General features: G+C 32.9%; 1 protein-coding gene across 1 annotated transcript; it reads right to left on the minus strand.

Moving 5' to 3' along the window:
* Positions 1-563: 563 nt before the first annotated feature.
* LOC122610355 lies at positions 564-2,187 on the minus strand (the record flags this gene model as incomplete). Its single annotated transcript, XM_043783349.1, has 3 exons — positions 564-776; positions 1,245-1,289; positions 1,534-2,187. Coding segments are annotated over 3 exons (912 nt in total), but the record flags the coding sequence as incomplete, so codon positions are not given.
* Positions 2,188-21,558: the final 19,371 nt, after the last annotated feature.

The following is a 21,558-nucleotide window of genomic DNA, read 5'->3' on the forward strand; positions in this document are numbered from 1 at the left end:
ACCACCGGCTACATGACCCTTGGCTTTACCATGCCCCTTTTCATACAAATATAAAGCCACAGCCCTAGCTAAATTGCAAGAGACCTTCCGAACCATGCAATACAAGAAAAATAGATCAGTGCTAGTAGCATTATTTGAACTACTATGTCTATTGGAAATGGTCTCGGCTATCATTCTTAAAATCAACTTGTAAACCGGGTTCCGAACAGCAGATTGTTTGGCATTATAGTGGAATTCTTGGTCACTCAAATTCTCCTCCTCCCAAAACCTAGCTGCAGTCATGGATGCGGGCCATTGAACAATCCCCTTTGTAAAAGCCACCCTCTGAACATCATCCTCACTATAAAAACCTAAATGGACCCCGAACTCTTGGTAGGACATACAATGAATTTGACCTCCTAGGTGGAATGTCATAACTGTTTTCTTACAACTTCCCTCGTCCGTATTCAACCTAAAGGAACTAAAGAATTCATTGCACAAGTGTCTCCAGATGTTGGTTTTAATGGAGAACAAGGCCCTCCAAGGGGGTGTCAACAATCCGTTCAACTCCTCAACATTTACCCCTAACTCCCCAGGTTATCGAAATCTAACCTACGATTAGCAATAATAGGCTTACGCCTCACAGCATCTAAAGTAATCTTAGGTTGGTACTTTGCGGGTACCTCCTCGGGAGTACGGATGACGGGGGCTCGAGCTACCGGTTGTCTAGCTCTTGAGGCGGAAGCTTCAGCTGAAGCGGCAGCCCTTTGCATGTCACGCTGTCTCTTGGTAGCCATCTGAAGAATTTGATGATTGAACAACGAATTTGGAGATTGATAAGAGAAAAAGAAGACTAGGACTCAAAACTGGTATACCCCTCTTTCTTTTTCTGCTGCAATTCGTGTGTGTTGTGTGTATGTGTGAGGATAATAGTTTTTTTTTTTAGATTTTCCTGACAGAAATCGACCTGCCTTATCCTGAAGAATCGCGTATAACGGCCGTTACTGGCCTAACGGGCGTTACAGTTCAACATAAAGACTAACGGCCGTTACCCCAGTAACAGGCGTTACTAAACAAAAGGGGGCTAACGGGCGTTAGGGCCCTAACTGGCAGTTACAGGGGAAACAACAAAACCCCCCTCTAACGGCCGTTAGAGGGGTAACGGGCGTTACACGCGTCCAGCAAAGTCATAATCTAACGAACATGTGACACTTAACAGACGACAGGACCTGAAGTGACAACTTATTAACGGCACTTCTACTTACCTTTTGCACCTGACTTACTTCGACGCCCACGATGACCCTTCGGACCTGCAATTCTTGATACAGAAAACATTAAAAAACTGAAAAATGATTGAAACTAAAGGAAATAACTTTTACATTTTTATGGATTTTTGATTTTAGGAAAAGAAAATGACAAGATAAAAATGAAACATAAAATGAAACAAACTCGGGTTGCCTCCCGAGAAGCGCTTAATTTATTAACGAGTCCTTAGCTTGACTCGATCACCTGATACTTTCACTTGTTGATTGCATAAAAACCAATTTCGAACACCTCCGCATTTTCTTCATTTTCTTCATGATAATGCTTCAAGCGTTGTCCATTTACAATAAAGCTCTCATCATTGCCATACAACTCCACATATCCGGACGAATAACTTCTTTTCACCACATACGGTCCAATCCATCTCGACTTGAGCTTCGGTGCTTTGATTTTGTACTTTGATTGAAACAAAAGTACCTTGTCACCGGCTTTAAATTCCTTCCTCTTGATCTTCTTATCATGCCAAGCTTTTGTACGCTCCTTGTATAGCATGGAGTTGTCATAAGCTTGCAACCTCATTTCATCCAACTCGTGCAACTGCAAAAACCTTTTCTCACCAGCCAAGATTAGATCCATATTACAATTTTGCAAAGCCCAATAGGCTTTGTGTTCAATCTCAATCGGGAGATGACAAGTTTTTCCATAAAGAAGCTTATAAGGGGTAGTACCAATTGGGGTCTTGTAGGCGGTTCGAAACGCCCACAAGGCATCATCAAGCCTCTTGGCCCAAATTTTTGGGTTATCTTGCACGGTCTTTTCAAGGATCCTTTTCAAAGCCCTATTCGTGTTTTCCACTTGGCCGCTTGTTTGAGGGTGATAAGAGGTGGAGAACCTATGGGTGACCCCATACCTCTTTAAAACCTTAGCAAGCTGGTGATTCGCGAAATGGGACCCGCGATCACTAATTAAGGCCTTTGGTACACCAAAACGACTAAACAACTTTTTCAAGAATTCAATTACAACTTTAGCATCATTAGTCGGGAGGGCTTTAGCCTCGGCCCACTTGGACACATAATCAACGGCTACCAAAATATAAAGAAACTTATGTGACGGAGGAAAAGGACCCATAAAGTCAATCCCCCATACATCAAAAACCTCACATACCTGTATCATTTGTTGAGGCATTTCGTCTCTCTTAGTGATATTACCTTGACGTTGACATGCATCGCAAACTTCCACCAACGTTTTTGCTTCCCTGAAAATGGTGGGCCAATAGAACCCTGCATCATATACCTTCTTACCCGTCACAGATGGTCCGTAATGACCACCGGTAGGACCATGGTGGCATTCATCCAAAATCACACGGGTTTCAGCACCGGCAACACATCTCCTGATCATCCCATCTGCACACATTCTAAACAAATACGGTTCTTCCCAAAAATAATGCTTAATCTCAGAAAAGAATTTCTTCTTTTGTTGAGATGTCATTTCTTTGGGAAGAATGTTAGCACAAAGATAATTAGCAATGTCTGCAAACCATGGTTCTTCTTCTCCTTGCACCTGCATCAAATCTTCATCAGGAAAATAATCATTAATCTCATGTTCTTGCAACTCCTCAAGGCGAGGGTTTTCGAGCCTACTCAAATGGTCGGCCGCCACATTTTCCGCCCCCTTTTATCCTTGATCTCAATGTCGAATTCTTGCAAAAGCAAAACCCAACGAATGAGACGGGGTTTGGCATCTTGTTTGGAAAACAAGTACCTCAATGCAGAATGGTCGGTGTAAACAATAGTCTTATTCAAAATCAAGTAGGGACGAAATTTGTCAAAAGCATACACAACGGCCAACAATTCTTTCTCGGTCACGGTGTAATTTTGTTGGGCCGGATTCAAAGTCTTGCTAGCATAAGAAATGGGACGGAAATGTTTATCCTCCCTTTGGCCTAAAACGGCCCCTAAGGCAAAATCACTAGCATCACACATTAACTCAACAGGTAATGACCAATCGGGTGAAATCATAATTGGTGTATTAATCAACTCTTTCTTTAACAAGTTAAATGTGTTAAGACAATCATCATCAAACACAAAAGGGACATCTTTTTCCAACAACTTGGTCATTGGCCGGGTTATTTTTGAGAAATCTTTTATGAACCTACAATAAAAACCGGCATGACCCAAAAAGCTTCTAATTGACTTGACATTAGTAGGTGGAGGTAACTTAGCGATAACATCAATTTTTGCTTTATCCACCTCTAGACCTGCTTTAGAAACTTTGTGTCCCAACACAATCCCCTCCTTTACCATAAAATGGCATTTCTCCCAATTTAATACCAAATGTGCCTTTTCACATCTTTCAAGCATTTTGTCAAGACTCTCTAGACAACTCTCAAACGAACTACCAAAAACAGAAAAATCATCCATGAAAACTTCCATAGAGGTTTCGATCATGTCTTGAAAAATGGCAATCATACATCTTTGAAAAGTTCCGGGAGCATTGCAAAGACCAAATGGCATCCTCCTATAAGCATAAGTGCCATAGGGACAAGTAAAGGTAGTCTTTTCTTGGTCCTTGGGGTCAATGGGTATTTGGAAGTACCCGGAGAACCCATCCAAAAAGCAAAAATACTCGTTTCCGGCTAACCGTTCGAGCATTTGATCGATAAAGGGTAAAGGAAAGTGATCTTTGCGGGTTGCATCATACAATTTCCGATAATCAATACATACCCTCCACCCCGTGACAGTTCTAGTAGGAATCAATTCGTTCTTTTCATTCAAAACTACGGTCATCCCACCCTTTTTCGACACACAATGCACCGGACTTACCCATGAACTATCCGAAATGGGGAATATGATTCCCGCATCAAGTAATTTAATTATCTCCTTTTTTACCACATCTTTCATGTTCGGGTTCAATCTACGTTGCCTTTGCACAACCGGTTTAAAATCATCAATAAAATTTATGGTGTGCTTACAAAATTCTGGACTTATACCCGGGATATCGGAAATTTTCCATGCAAAGGCCTTTTTATGGGCCTTTAAGACGTACCTTCGAGATAAGCATACTCTAGATGGTCCGGAAGTGGCTTGAGTTCCAAATCGGTAGGAGGGTTCTCCACCGAAGTTAGCACTCGTCTTCTATCATTAACGATGATCTCTTCAAAAGTGTAATCTTCCGGTGGCGCTTCATCGACACTCGACGCCATGATCTCCTACACCATTTCACCAACCATTTCTTGTTCTTCTTCACTACAAGCTAGAAATGCTTCATCTCCCTCCATATCCAGAAAATCCATGAGCTCCTTTTCCAAGACATCTTCTTTCTCGACTACATCGATCCTGAAACAAGATTCATCACATGAGTAAGGATGCTTAAGAGTCCTATGAATATTAAAAACAACCCGGTCATCGCCAACCCCTAAGGAAATCTCCTTAGCTTTAACACGGATGATAGCATCCGCGGTCATGAGGAACGGTCGACCAAGAATTAGAGGGACATTAATATCCGCCTCCATTTCAAGAACAACAAAATCTACCGGGAATATCATGTGACCTACCCTAATTTGCAAATTTTCCGCTATCCCCATGGGATATTGGAATGAACGATCTGCTAGCCTAATGCTCATGCGGGTAGGGGTCAAATCACCTAAAGACAATCTTTTGTACACAGAATAAGGCATTAGATTTATGCTAGCCCCTAAATCGGCTAGTGCCTTATACAAGACAGCACCAAAAGCACAAGAGATAAGAAAACTCCCTGGGTCTTCTAGCTTAGGAGGAATCTCATTCTTGATGATAGCTGACACCTCGGCACTCAGTACAGTTGTCTTTGCCTCTTCTAACTTCTTCCTGTCCGATACAAGATCTTTGAGAAACTTTGCGTAATTTGGCATACCTGCAAGAAGATCAACTAAAGGAACAGTTATGTTAACATTTTGAATTAAATCAACAAACTTTTTAAAATTTTCCTTGATCTTCGCTTTCCTCAATCGTTGAGGAAAAGGTATCTTTGGCTGATACGGTTTAACTGGTGGTTTCTCAACAGGAGTCTTCTCAGCAGTCTTGGATGGAACGGCCGGTGTCTTCATGGCGGGTTCCGGTTCCATCTCAACCTCATCATCAACGGTTCCATCGGCATCAACCTGCACAAGAGGAGTAACATCATTAGGCCATGAGTTTGCAGAATTATAAGTGTTACCTGCTCTTGTTGTGATTGCGTTGACTTGCTCGTTTCGAGAGTTTGGGTGGCTATACTTGGCTCCTGATCCTTGGCTATTTTGCTGAGGCTTAGGATTCTGCTGGGTATTGCTCGGTAATGTACCGGGCTGCTTATTTGATGTTCCTAGCCTTTCAAGCTTAGCCTCGATATCCTGAAATGTTGCTTGAGTACTCTTCGAACTTTGCTCAAGCTTATTCGCCAATCCATCCAACCTAGTAGTCATAGCATCCCATTGAGAGGCCATCTTCTCACTGGTAGCTTTCTGAGCGCCTACCAAATCTTTCATGATGTCTCTCAATTTCGAATTCGCATTTTGCTAACTGTTGAACCTGCTAAACCTGCTTCCACTAAAACCAGAATTATTAGCATTAAAATTAGACGAAGGATAAGAAGTACCTGATGACCGATTTTGATAACCAGTACCCTGACTGAAGTTCCCTTGCTGATTCTGGACATAGTTAACTTCCTGAGCTGGCTTATCCGGACAATCTTCTGAATAATGCATGTCCCCACAGTAGTCACAACCATCAGCAATCACCTTAACATCCCTTTCAATGCTTTTGAATCTCACATCTTGGTTGTCAAACCTCTCGTTCATCTGCTTTGTGAGGGCTTTGACTTCAGCAACCAAGCTTGATTCTTCGCTACTTTCCAACTTCGCTACAGTCTTTCCACTAGTTCTCTTACTTACAACCTCATCGCGATCAGAGAACTCCTTGGCCATATCATCCAAGATTTTGTATCCTTCAGCCGGGGTGACATTATTCAAACTACCTCCAAATGCCCCGGCTAATTCCCTTCTAGTTCTCTTTAGCAACCCATCGTAGAAGATCTCAACCACTGCTTCTGTGTTCAGATTGTTTCCTGGGCAATTCTTGATCATCTCCTTATAACGTTTCCAGGCATCTACTACATCTTCCCCCGGTTCTTGAGTGAATGATCGAATCTTATTCTCCAACTGTCTCTGAGTCCTGATAGAATAGAACTCATCAATGAACCCAACACGAAGCTCATCCCAAGTCGTATACAGATCATCTGGTTGCTCCTTTAACCATGCCTTAGCTCCTCCACATAAAGTGAGTGGAAAAAGCTCAAGTTTCACATTGTCATCTTGGTTCGCGCCATAGTGATAAAACCTACAAATCTTCTCGAACCTTTCCAAATGCCCATATGGATCATTATTCGTCACCCCATCGAACTTCTCCTCCTCCACACTTATCAAATGACTTCCTTTAAGAGAAAAGTTTACTCCAGTGGTTGGAAGGCGAATAGGAGTGCCCCTATTAGTAGGGATATTTCTCCTACAGTCACCGTAAAGACGGTTATCGGGGTTTACCGGCTCTCTATCACCCATTCTCCTGGCTCTAACTGTTTGAGTTGCCTGAAGATTTTCTCTAGGAATCTCAGTTAAATCCTGTTGATCAGTTTTATCCCGATTATCTTCTTCCCCTAAACTATCACCAGTTTTGAACAACCCACTACCTTCGGAGAATTTTGGACTTGAGCGCACCTCGGACGTTGAACCTTTCTTTGAGTAATATTGATCCAAGTCTACGTCCGGGTGGTCACGGTTTTCGGTGTTAGAATCTATGTTTCCGGTGTTTGAGGGCTCTGTGTTGTCTGATCTGAGTAAGCGTCGTCTGGCTTTCCCTGGATTAGATTGAGGACTAAGCAAAGGTCTACCAGAGGCTCTTGTGTTCATCAACTACAAAGCACCTGCACAAACACCACAAGAAATACCGTTAACCGCACCAGAAACTACAAAGTAAAACTAAAACAAAAATAAAATCTATCTATTAAAGACAATTAACTTCCTCACAAATGAATGCAAGGAAGGTTCGAATCACAAAACTAAACAACTACTTAAAATAAAGTCCCCGGTAGCGGCGCCAAAAACTTGATGTGTATTTTCTAGTCTTAAATTTATGAACACAAAATACCTAGTTACTGACTACTACACACTTGCGGGCAGTGAACCCGTTCGTATGCACTATAGTTGACTTGGTAAACCGAGGTCGAACACAAGGACTTAATAAGCAATTGTTACAATAAAATGATTAAGATAAAAGGGGGGGTTTTGTGACCGAATTGTCACGTTGCAATGTTAGTGAAGAAAGTCAGTAATCCCGTAGGATTAATCGCAAAGAGTATTTGATTGGTTTAATCTTAACACAGATTTAAAAATGAAACCTACTTGGATCAGCTCACATGCCAATCATCGGGTCTAAATATTACTTGCATTTGTTGAACGACTCAAAAAGTAGACAAGATGAACTCCCGTTATACTTAAAACTTTAACTGCTCAAAAGATAATTATTGCTCCTGCACTTAATTTCTCCTCTAAACAGTTAAGCATTAAGTTTCTGAGTTGATTTTATGATTTAATCTTTTGAAAGCTTTCTCCCGAACTGCTTATTCGCCTAATCAGATCCCTCTATCTTAGACGTTTACACATTCAAAATGAATTTAATTGCTTTTAATCCTTATCGTTGATTTCTCCCGAACTCTAACGATTTCGGGTTAATTTTAGACCGATTAACCATTTCGTAAATCAATTGACAATGACATAGATTTCTCCCGAACTTCTAATTACAATTATCAATCAATTAATATAAAAGTTGAAAACAATATTTAAATCCAAATAAATGTGGATCTTCGATTAAACATATAAACCTTGTTCAACATTCACAAGCAACATCAATTCGACCCTATGACATGCTTACTACCCAAGCGGGTGCTAAAGATTTAGCTATTTATATTAAAAACACAAGAACAAACAAATAGAGAGGAAATCATATTATACCAAATGAATGATGATAATCAGGTAGCAATGATGATTACAATCCAAAGCTGAAAATAGGCAAAACCCTAATCACTTATTTGCTCCAAAATATTCCTAAGTATGAAAAAACTAATGAAAATTGTGTTATCCATTCGTCCAAAAGTGCAGATGGTTTAAATTATTGGACATTTATAAGAATTCTTTATTGCTAGCACAACTTGTAAGACTTATTTTATTATTTATAATTTGATTAAATATTAATAAGATTTTTGTTTCATGGTATTTTATCAAGTTCATTTGGAACTAATTTATGGCTTGAGATTGCTTTGAATGATTAGTTATTGCTTATGGCATTTCTAAGGCAATTGACTTCCTTTGGCATTCTGTCGAACTAGAGGGCAATTATCTCTATGTTTTGCATATCTAGAAGGTCAATTTTCTTAACAAACCTCTAGAGATCGATACATAGATAAATATAAGTAAGTAGTCTTAATTTGGAAATTGAGGGTTGTTACAAAAAAGAATTCCGTAACTGGATTATCATGGCTAAACTTTGAAGTCTGATCGGGTGACGGTTTTGGTTTAAAATATTGTGAAAGTAAACGGAGATAATGTTTGAAAGTGTGCAAAACCACCATCATCATTTTAATAAACTGTGATAATGTTTGAAAATCTTATATATAGATCGAATAAATGTTTGAAAGTAAAGTAGTAAAGAATGTTGGAGCCTCTTTCACATTATTAGAATTTTCACTATTGATTGTTTTCGATCTGGACTTCTTTTTTTTGGGGGTGTTCTATAAATTCATCACTATGATAGATTGATAGTTGTGGGTGGTAGCTTCTTTTGATGTTAAAATGAGTTCTCTCGCCGATGATGTTAACATCGGAAAAGAATATATATATATTGCACGTTACCCGCGCAATGCGGTGGTGGTTGAGACCGCGACGATGTTGTGGTGGGGCGACTGTTGATGGTAGATGAGACGTCGAGTGATGTAGATAATTGATCTAAAAGTGATTGGTGTAAAGGGTTAATAGAGATATTTTAAAAGATAAAGGATTGAAAGTGTAATTTATCATTAATGTTAAAGGATAGTATAAATGAATTTTTTTTAAGAGAATGCTAAGTGAAAATATTACATATTTACTCGATGTACAACTATTTAAAATAGTCTAAGTAGAAGAAAAGTTTTGATATAATATATATATATATATTATAAATAGAATGAGTATAATTATAAACAATTTTGAGTCGATCGTGCAATATGCACATGTGAATGAACAAAAAAAACATATGAATAAAATATATAATTTAAGAGTTCTCATGATTATAAAAAAAATGTTTTCAAAATATATATATGTATATATATATACATATACTAGCTTAATACCCATATGATGTACGGTAGCTATATAAATTGTATTATAAAGAAATTCGAATATGTCACATATATGATTCGTGAGTATGATATAAATTGTGGTTAAAGTAACCGATCATCGAATCTAAATTATAATACACACTCCATAGTAATGATAAATATAATATATGTTTAGTTAAAGTTTTTGAATTTATCTTAAAAACTTAAAATCACATCAAAATCGGAACTTATAAGCATAGTAGATGACGGCAAATGGCCTTGTGATTTCGAATCGCAAACTCAATTTTTTTAAGTTTTCATGTTAATGACTTATTATTATAAGTAATATAAACAATAGGAGTTGAAAAATTGAGAAGAAAAAGATATGATTTTATTATTGAAAAAAGTGATGTAATGTGTTTTGTATCTATAAGCCAAGAGTTAGAGTTTAATTCTAAGTCTAATAAAAAAATTAAATCTATATACAACTAAAAAAACTAATTTAATAAAATAAATAAATTAAAAGATACGTGTGGATTAAAAATTACTATCACATGTCATCCTGTTTTAATTTATTGATAGATATATTTATTTATATCAATATCAAAAGCTATAATATAGAAACAAACATGAAGATATGAGATTAAACTTTGGATGGGGAAAGATTAAGATCGCAATATATAATCGGATAAAACATACCACACACATCAAATAAACAAAACTTTATTATAAATAAGTAATCAATAATAATAATAATAATAATAATAAATATAAACCAAAAGACAGAAATAGTTAATATACTCAAATTTTGAATTTAAAGGATAATAGCAACAAAGTTATCAAAATTAGAATTAATCGAATAATAACTACGGTCTATCGAAGTAAACATTTGTTGTCAAATTAAACTTTAGAAGAAAAATTTAGTTAGAAAATCTACTAATAAATAAAATAGATATACATATTAAAGAGGTGGACGTATATATAGTAAAACAGAGAAGTTGTATTAAATTTAGGAAATTAAAGAAAAATATAGCTTTAGATATATATTAGAGGGTAAGTAAAATTAATTAGGAATTCTAATTCGATTTAATTAAGGATACTAAAAAGGACATTTGTCATTTAAGTAATACGCCACGTGTCGATTAAATAATATCTCAATCCTGTTTTAGTATATCTATCAATATATATATAACAAGGTCCCAAATTCATTTTTAAACAAATAGGAACCTTTGTTAGAGTTTCAACTTTGATTTACAACCATTAGATCAAATTTAATTATTTTAACTTTGCTAAATGACAATATTAATACTTATATTTTATATGATTAAACAAAAAACCCCTTAAATCATAAACCGTAAATAGCTAAATATAATTATTATTAATGGTATGTGTACACCTAAAACTTCTCTTATGATTCATGTACCATAAATAGATAATAATTTATACGTAGAGCATTGAAAATACAATACTTTCTTTTACCCAAAAAGTAAATTTAATATATTTTTTTTTCTCAATACATCAATATCATTAGAAGCCCATGTTTCATATATTTTGTTTCTCATATATTTCTCACTTGAACCTAATTTAATAATTTAATAACTTAATTCGTATATATATAGATTACAAGTGCTCAGTCTCGTCCAATGGACGGTAGTCTTAAAATATATTAATCAAAGTTAAAAAATTGAAATTCAAGTATATTAAACAGATAGCAAATAAAAATAAATTCCCTAAAAATAAAAAATAAAACGAATCAAATAAGTCAAAAAGTTGAAGAAGTATGTTTGTATTTAGAATGGAAATTAACTAATTGAAAACATGTATTCAAAAATAGAGAATTCATGGTATGAACTATACAAAGTAATAACAACGGCTATAAAATTACACCATTAATGAGCTAATTTCAAAACAGATTCAAAATAATCATAGTCGATATATTAAAATAATCATAATCTTACTCATAGCAAAATTCGACTTTTTATCTAAAAGCTTATAGAAAGATATAATCGTAAATCTTAAGTATATACCATTAATGAGCTACTTTCAAAACGATATCAAAATAATCAAAGTCAATATATTAAAGTAATCAGAAACCCACTCATAGCAAATTTATACTCTATATCTAAAAGGTTAAAGAAAGATATAATCGTAAATCCTGAGAGTTAATATAGGCTACAAATATAAAGTTTAATATATAATATTTAGATTAGTTAAGTCATATATCTACAACTTAATCAATATGAAAGCTAAAGAATAAGAGTTTAGTGCGCTATAATGCAACAAACTATGCCGAAAAGGTTATAGTGTGCACGAGCTAACGTTTTTTTTATTGTATGCATAAACTTAATAAAAAAGTTTATATCATGCAACTTTTTGTAACCGACCAATAAAAACCTTACATGTGGCCTGTTCAAACAAAAATTTTTTTTACACGTGGCAGCTCCTACGGGCTGCCACATATATAAATTGCATGATTTGAACATTTTTACTAAGTTTATGCATACAATAGAAAAAATCGTTAGTTCGTGCACACTATAACCTTTTGGGCATAGTTTGTTGCATTTGGACGCATTAATCCTAAAGAATAAACATACGAAAATTAACTCCATATAAATATTGATTCCAGTTTACCCTTTTTTTCCAACTTTAGTTAAATAAAAAATTTACAGTTTCTTATATTCTAAAAGTATAATTTGAAAAATACAGACCAATTCATCAACAAAGACCATCTCGAACGTTTTTATTTTTTTCGGGTTGTTCTACTCCGAAACAGTCCATACATGCACAACATGGAGTCGTAAATAATGGTTAACATGTATTGGCTTAAGATCTTCAAGATTAACTAATGTGGTCATACTTTTTGTTGTTGAAGGAAAAGACATAACGAACCTATAATGGACAACAAACTAAATTAAAAGAAATAATAATAACAATAACAATAACGTAACAATAACAATAAAGAATGATTAATTATGTGCAACGTATATAAAAAGAAAAACCCTTTAATTATGTATAAAGTATATAAGAAGAAAAACCCTTTTGTAGTTGAGCATAACTTCTCTTTTTTTTGTCGTACGTGAGTTATATTATAAATTATCAATAAAACCAAAAAATGTAAATTAATTATTTTTAAGTGTAAATTGGTGATGGAAAACCAAAAAGTATAATTAATTATTTTTAAATTGGGTTAAAGTGTAAATTGGTGATGGAAAATCAAAAAACATAAGTTAACTATTTTTAAATTGGGTTAAAGTGTAAATTGGTGATTATAAACCAAAAAGTGTAAATTAATTGTTTTAGATTGGGGTTAAAGTGTAAATCGGTGATGGAAAACCAAAAAGTGTAAATTACTTTAGATTAATATTAAAAAATTAGAGGATTAATAAGGTGAGAAGATTAGACTCAAGGAGGTGAATTATGGATGCCAAGTATACCCCTAACTCCTTCTTTTAGTTATATTATAAATTAGAAAAGTTATTACAAGTTATTACTTATGTTTAATATATACTAAACAGCCACCTAAATTTCATCTTGAAAAAATCATAACCATTAGATGTAAAGCTATAAATTTCAACCTTTAGATTGATTTCCCTACTTCACCTTTATTTTTAGATTTATTTATTTAGATATTTAAATTAAATTAATATTTATGTTAGATTTTTGCATCAAAAGCTATATAACTACGGATTTAAAGATTTACATTAGATACTATACAAAAAGATTTACATTAAAGATATACTATAGTTTAAAAAAGTAATTTCGTTAATTTATGTATTTTTAATGCATCTAGTAGCTAGATGAGAAAAAAAGTAACGCATCAAGTCAAATATTTAGGTTCCACAATGTGGTTTCTTCCTGTGGTCTTAGGTTCGAATCCTGCCACATGTAAATGTAGTGAGGGAGACTTAGCAATGCTATACCTATCTAACACATGGGGAGCAAACCCTTTAGGGCATTGCCAGGAGTCGAATCGGCGTAGACGCATCTGCGTGGGGGGCGTTAGCCATTTATCCGTTGCTGTCTTTTAAAAAAAATCAAATATTTATAGATCTCAAATAGCAATCGTCAATAGTGTTATATATAAGGGGATGAGAATATAAGGCTGTTAGGTACCTAAGGTTAGGTGTGGGGTACTCACATATTATTTTTTTTAATGCATATAATTCATTTGGGGGGGGGGACATTTATTCATTAATCAAGAAATATTAAAAAAAATTGTATGTAAGGGGTTCTACACGCTTAGGTGCGGGACAATCTTATATTCACTTTTCCCTATATATAAATACTGTATGCCATAATGTATGCGATAGCTATTTATGAATCATTGTAACTTTTTTAATGGATTTTTTTCATAAATTTTAACTTAGTAATGAATTGTATTAAGATTTAAATAAGTTTATGCATAAATATCATGGAACTTTACTAATCATCGATAGATGATTGGTATCTGGTAGAGTTAAATCCTGATATGAACAAAATGCTTTCATGAATAGACATGGATTTTCAAAACATAAGCTTCCTCTTAAGTTAAAGTTGGGTATATGGCATGCCGTTAAGCCCAAATTTAACGTTAAAAACTATCACTGGACTTCAGAACTAGAGTATAATGAGTCTATTAAAAAATATATAAGTATATGATTAAAAACAAAATACAAAAAACAAACATAAAAAATTCTTTAAACAACACAATATACTCATAAAGTCTAAGCCTTTTATAAATTATATAAGAGTAAAAACTAAACTTACTATTAAGTATTATTAATACAATAAAATTATTATTTTTAGATAAAAAAAATACATTATATTATCCAACCATAACTTAGTGACATATGGGGTAATATTTAATGATTTGATCAAATCATATTACTAATGTCATGTTGTTTTGCTACACAGTAAACAAACATACGAATCATATACAATAAAACTAAGTTTCAAATAGTAATATCGTGATTTTTTCAGTATCTATATCTAACTTTACAACATCATTATATTGGGTGATAGTCTAGTGACCATCAATCGCCATTTTCATGGAGGTTTTGGGTTCGAGTCTTGCCAAAGGAAAACTTGAGAAACTTAGAGGATTATTAAGTGGTTAAGAATTGTCTGGACACCAGCTTGGCTGAGGGATTAGTGGGTATCAAATGGTACATTAAATCAGAGGGTTTTCATCCAATTACCATTTTTTTTCATGACAAACATATCCAATTAATCATTTTCGATACAAACATTTGTTGAATAATGATATTATCATATTTAAAACATGTCTTATTTATAAAAACTAAATATGGTAAAGTATACTTTGGTAAAGTATACTCTTATTTGATAATGATGACAATTACTCGTACTTTAGAACAAACAAATATATATTGTTAGAAAATAACAACATATCAAATAAAAAAAATGGTATAATTGAAACCTATTGAAATTATAAGCTTTGAAAGAAAAATAAATAGTATAACACAATTCGTCATGTACTTGTCTTTATATTTTTATTTTATTAATCGCTTTTTAACTAATTAATTAAATAGATACTTATATTAATATCTTAATTTATGCTAAAATATAAATGTATTAAATTGTAACTTAATGTTATTATGAAAAGTTAATATGTAAGTAATTATATAAACTTATCCGCGTATTATACGGGAATATAATCTAGTTGGTAGATAAAACAAGGTTCAATAACAAAACCTACCTAAATGGAGAAGATTGTGATATTGTGATATTAACCTTAATAAAAATATTAAATTAGATAATTGCAAGAAAACGTAGAAACCAATGTCGCCCAATGAGCGGCGCAACCCCCTAGTTAATAAACAAAAACTATAATTAAAATCATGATAACAGTTAAAGTTTCGGGTATATATTTATAACATATAAAAAACTTATGTGAATGTAAAAGTGTTTTATGCGTGAAATGTACAAGTTCTTATAAGACATAATATTTTTTACTATTCTTTAATTTAAACCCCTTAAACTTTCTATCTTTTAACTTTTGTACCACATTAAAGTTTTCGTTTGTATTTTCTTGATACTAAATTTTGGATTCTTATATTTTTATCAAAAAACTTTCACACAGTACGGTTTTACTTTAATTTTCATCCCCCTTTTTATATATCTATTGTTTTTAATATATTCCTAAAAGCCTATGTAAATGTACAAGTTTTTTATGCATGAAATATACAAGTTTCTATAGTACATAATAATTTTTACCAGTTTTCAATTTAACCCCCTAAAGTTTCTATATTTTCACTTTGTCCCAAATCAAAATTTCATTTTTATTTTGTTTGACACTTAACTTTTTGGTTCTTATGTTTTTACCAAGAAAACTTTCACACAATTATGGTTTTACTTTTAACTTTTATCTGTTTTTATATATATAACGTTTTTAATATATAATAAGTTTTATCATCTTTACGTCTTACATTCATGTAATATTTAAAGCGTTCATATAACGCATAATAATATTTATTATCAATTTTCATTTCTCCCTAAGGTTTTTATCTTTTAACTTTTGTCCCACATCAAAGTTTTCGTTTCATTTTCTTGACACTTAACTTTGGGTTCTCATGTTTTTATCAAACAACTTTTACACAGTTACAGTTCTACCTTTAAACATTTGATTTTTTATATTTTCATCCGTCTTTTTATATATAATACATTCATGTAACATTTAAAACATTAATATAGGTATTGTTTATATTTTTTTTATATCTTATTATTAATTTTTTACATTTTTTTATTGTTATTGTTATATGTTTAGTTGTCTTTTTTAAATTTCGGTTTAAATAATTGACATAAATTCGGGTCTAAAATATTGTCGTGTAAAAGCGTATCCTGCAGCAACGTGCGGGTTAAAAAACTAGTTATAACTACATGTTTTTTGTGACTTTTCGCATATCGTTGAATTCTTTATGATGTAACATTGTTTTGGTTCTGAAAAAACATAATAAAATATAATTCTTCTTATTTTAAACTACTGTATTGGTAATACGATGTTTGTTTCAAACTTATGTATGGTTTTCTAAAAGCTGGGCACGATAGCCTCTTCATTTAGACTACTTTTGTACTTAACGACTGCATTCGATCTTTGAAATCTTAAAAAGTTAAAATCCATATAGGATCTTGATCAGAAGATTTTAGGATCTCGTTTCGTATGGTTTTGCTTTTGTTTGGTTTGAGATATAGGTAAGAAAGAAACAATTTTTACGATAAATGCTAATAAATTGACGGGAATAACAAATATGCTTCCTTACATATAACTTAAGTAGTTAGGTGCTTCTAAAGCTATATGGACCGATAAAATAAATCTAAATAAAAGTTCATCAATTCATCTAATACAGTGTTTCAATAAATCATTAACATCAAATTAAGAACTTTAGTTTATATTTCTTATTTAAAAACCAACTGGGTTGAATCAGTGGTTGAAGCTCATGTCTTTGAAAACAGAGGTCATGGGTTCGATCCCCATGCCCAGCAAGGCTGGAGGTCCTTTTCTACCTATGGTAGAACCTGGAAGCAACCTCTCTACCTTTGGTAGGGGTAAGGCTGTCTACATATCAACCTCCCCCATACACCGTCGAAAACGGTATTGGGACCCAAAACCCGTAGAAGACGGCATTAGGAGTTACTTTACTTTAGTTTATATTTCTTATTTCTCATATTACCCTTTTGCTATAAGCCTACAATGTTTAATATTTAGGCATTTCGTAAATTTGTAGCATGCACATAAAATAAATAGGAACTAAGGAACATGTATATAGGGCCTACTCGGTAAAATAAATAGGAACATGTATAATGAAGCTTGTGAGATTGAACATTGGTTTCACGACCACTTACAAAAAATTTACTGAACATGTTTGAAAAATATTTATCTTATCTTAATCTTTAACTATCTTATAAAGATCCTTTTATTTTCCCAAAAAAGAATTTGATCTACCTAAACTATCCATCTCTGTTATTTACTAATTTACTGTAACATCCCAAATTTTATTTTCGTCATTTTTGACTTATGTGTTGGTCAACATGCTTCAAGTCGCTTTGAATGCGTCATTTTATTGTGCTAGTATATAACTTGTGGCATATAAGCATGATTAATTGTGATATTCAGTATGTGTCTAAATGTGATTATTTTATGGTTAGTATTGTAATTATAGGTGTTATATTCTTATGTGTATAGTAATTAAATAATAAATGATGATTATGGTGATTAATAATGAAATTCTAGTATAATAATGTTCTTACAAAATAGACATCCATATGCCGTCAAATTAGGCATGAATTATTTAGCCCAATTAGTGAATTAACTAGCCATATTAGCATGTGATGGGCCGTGAATGAAAGTTTAATGATAGGCCGACTTTGTTTCGTAAGCTAAGGATTAATAGGAACAATTCTATACTTACACATCATTCACACTAAAAAAAAAAAGTTAGGGTTCTTTTATCTGCTTCCCAAGCCGAAAACGAGACTTTTATGTCTATTATTTGAACGTCCATGCTGCAGTATTGATCAGCCCTTGTGACTCACCCTCTCGAGCTGTGATTAACACATACGAATATTGTGCGGTCCTTTGATAAAGTCTTGCTAATATTCAGGTAACAAATCTGGTTTTATATAATTGTTGTCAATCTGATCGATACGTGTTACATAGAGTTGATATTAAGGTTTCGTCATAAAACATACCTTTTCGTAATACATCAAATTTGAATCAGAATGCGCGCAGTATAGGGAAAGCTTTATAAGTATACATATAGTTTCGATTATAGACTCCAGAATAAGAAAAATTGTTTACAAGTTATTGCTATTATTGTGCATTGTTGTAAAGTCGAAAAAAAAAATAAAAAGTAAAATAAAACGGAGATAGAGTAGGAAGTGTCGTTCGAAACATATAGCAACTCTCAATGAATAATTATGTGTTTGTGAATGGCTAATGAAGTGTCAGTTATCTTAACAGCCAATGAACGAAAATAATTGTTTAAGTCATGAGTAATGTATATAAACTTTATTTTAATGCAGAAATTAAAACTCCATGTTTATATATGCTAAAATATGGAGTTATATAATAGATGGATTTTAATTATGTTATTTTTGGTCAATAGAAGAACATTAATAAGAGAATGTCATATTTTAGCTAGCTAAATGTTCCTAGCTACGTGAATGCAGCTGAACTTTCATGAAATGGAATTCAATTGAAAAGTCATGTAGTATTATCAGTGAATTACTTAATATAAAGAATTGTCATGATTTAAGTAAATGACTCTCTGTAGATGTTAACACATGAGCTAGTGCAAATAAGAAGGCCATATTTTAATATCCCTACGTTACTGCAAACGAGCTAGCATGAGATGCATGAGGTTTATCTAAAATTCATGAAGGCATATAGCATTATCTATTTAGTAACGAGTCCATGTTTAATGTATGGGTTATGACTTATGACCGCAATATATTTATTTTAGACTTGTTTAAAATATCTGGCATTTGAATTTAGTGCCTTTGTGTATACAATTGTTTAGGTGCTCGGCCATTCGAGAAGTAAAGAGTTAAGCTAGTTTATTAAACTATCTAAGGTAAGATAACTTACTTTTGACACCTGAGAACACAACAAAACTTAGTTTTATTAATTACTTCTCATTTTATGAAGTTATAATATCTCATGCTTATATTGGGTATGAGTTGTATGTGGGAGGTTCATTGGAGCATTGTATATGCATGCTTTAGTAGATACGAGTTTATTGTTGTATTGTTGTTTATGTAGCTTGTGATTGAGTTGTCGATGATTATTTGTGACTTGTACACATAGTACACTAGACTTGATTAAGTTGCCATGTCACGTGCACGTTAAGGGCCCTAATGTTGATATGTGAAAATAAGTAGCAAACTTAATGGAGACTATTTTAAAGTAGCTAATGTGATGAGTTGAATTGAGTAGCATTCTTTATGTGCAAAGTCTCGAGCACTGAGTAGCAAGTGTTAAGCTTAACCCACATTTGGTCGCGTGGATCATTTGTGTTAAGTAGCCCATCCGGGGGCGACGCATACTGTTCCCGGTGTGGTCAATCTTTTAAGTAGCTGAGTAGTTCCGTTGGGTGTGATTGGCCTTTATAGTAGTTTGCGGATTACTCGTGGATTGGTTATGCCTTTCCATAACGACGCCGATGGACCCCCTAAAGGTTTACCCATCATGTCGGGTGTGAGGTTCCCTGTGAGGTCTTATGACCACCTGCACACAAAATCTTTATTGTTGATCTTAAATAACATAACCTAAGTAGTTAAGTAGTTAAAGCGTTGAGTAGCTAAGTAGTAAAGAAGCTAAAGTAGTATTTGAGGATTGCTAGGCACATTGTAGAATTTGATTATCCTATTTCAGTAGTATTTGTTGATATGTGTAATTGTGCCTACATAGCATGAGACGCTTTTATTGAAATGATTTTATTTGGCAATCTTTTTGTTGTACTAACCTGTTATCTTACTCAGCTTTAAAAGTTGACACTTGTTTTGTGAAATTGTGTTGTGCCCTGAGGTTAGGCGTTGATTGATCATTTGATGGCTTGATCGAGAGTGGGGTAGCTAATAAATGGAGCTAGTGGATGATGGCTTTAGTTACCCTTAGTTTTCTTTATTTTAGTAGACTCGTTATTTAGCCGTTTGACATTTAATATGTGGATTGTGAATTTCATGAGAACTACTGTGATGATACTTTGTCGGTAACACCTTTATGAGAAAATTATGATGTTTTAAGATTCCGTTAGGGATCTTTTGGGATTTTTAAAAGTCGCTTCCGCATTTTATTAACGGAGTTTGATTTATTATTTAAAAATTTTGGAAATCCCCATTTTTGTAAAGCAGGGTGTTACATTTACCATCTCCACCCAATATACCTATAAAACTCTTAATGAAATTGTTTACAACATACATCTCTCAATCTTTAAAATAACTACAATTCATCTTTATATATCAATTACTTTTATATTATATTAACTAGCTTATAAACCCGGGTGATACCCGGGTATATTAAAGATATAAAGGTTATGAAATACAAAAAGATAAACATAAAAAAAACTACTTACATATTTATAAAAAGTGACAATAAAATAGAAATAAAGAATTATACGACTATGAACATGCTATAATTGGATTTTCTTTTAATAAAAATGACCAACAGTCGGACGAAAATATATTTACGTAACACAAAAACGTAAAAGTGTTGATCAAATTGATGGTAATTCTACATATTATTTCGTTTATTATATATATGTCTACCTGTTTTTAATGAACTCATACAAATAAATAATAATGACGAAACATAGTTATAATTACAAGAATAAATTGGATATAATTTATAATGTACCATATGTTTTTTGAAATCATACTTAAATTGTAAGAAATAGTAATCGTCATTACCATTTCAGTGTGTAAAAATCATCCACGAAAAAAATGATTTATACATTTATAAGCGTATAAACATTTTTCTTCACACTTTTAATTGTAAAACTTGTAACTTTTTTCGCACTTTTTAATGTAGACTATTTGTACACAATTCTAAGTGCGAAAAACTTAACAAAACGTTACGCATTTTTAGTGAGCGCGTAGAAAAAGTGTGTAAAAACGACAAATTTGTTGTAGTGTGAGTAAGTTAAAAAGAAATTGATAATAGAATTAGTCAAACGCATTTGATAAGACATGACATATGGTTAGATAAAAAAATTGTTATTTTACATTAGATTTGGTTAGGATTTAGAAAACTTCATAGTAAAAGGATTGAAAATAAAAAATTAGAAAATGATGTCATAAAACAATTAATTTAAAAGAGATAATTATTAAAAAAAAATTCTAAAGATGCCATGTAAGAATTTTTTTGAAAATAATTATGTCATCAAATTTTAGTTTTATTTATATAATAGATAATTATTTCTCAACACTTTTATTTCTATATATTTTTATACACAAAAAACGTGA

Source organism: Erigeron canadensis, chromosome 8 (assembly GCF_010389155.1).
Source record: "Erigeron canadensis isolate Cc75 chromosome 8, C_canadensis_v1, whole genome shotgun sequence".
Classification (NCBI taxonomy): Eukaryota; Viridiplantae; Streptophyta; class Magnoliopsida; order Asterales; family Asteraceae; genus Erigeron; species Erigeron canadensis.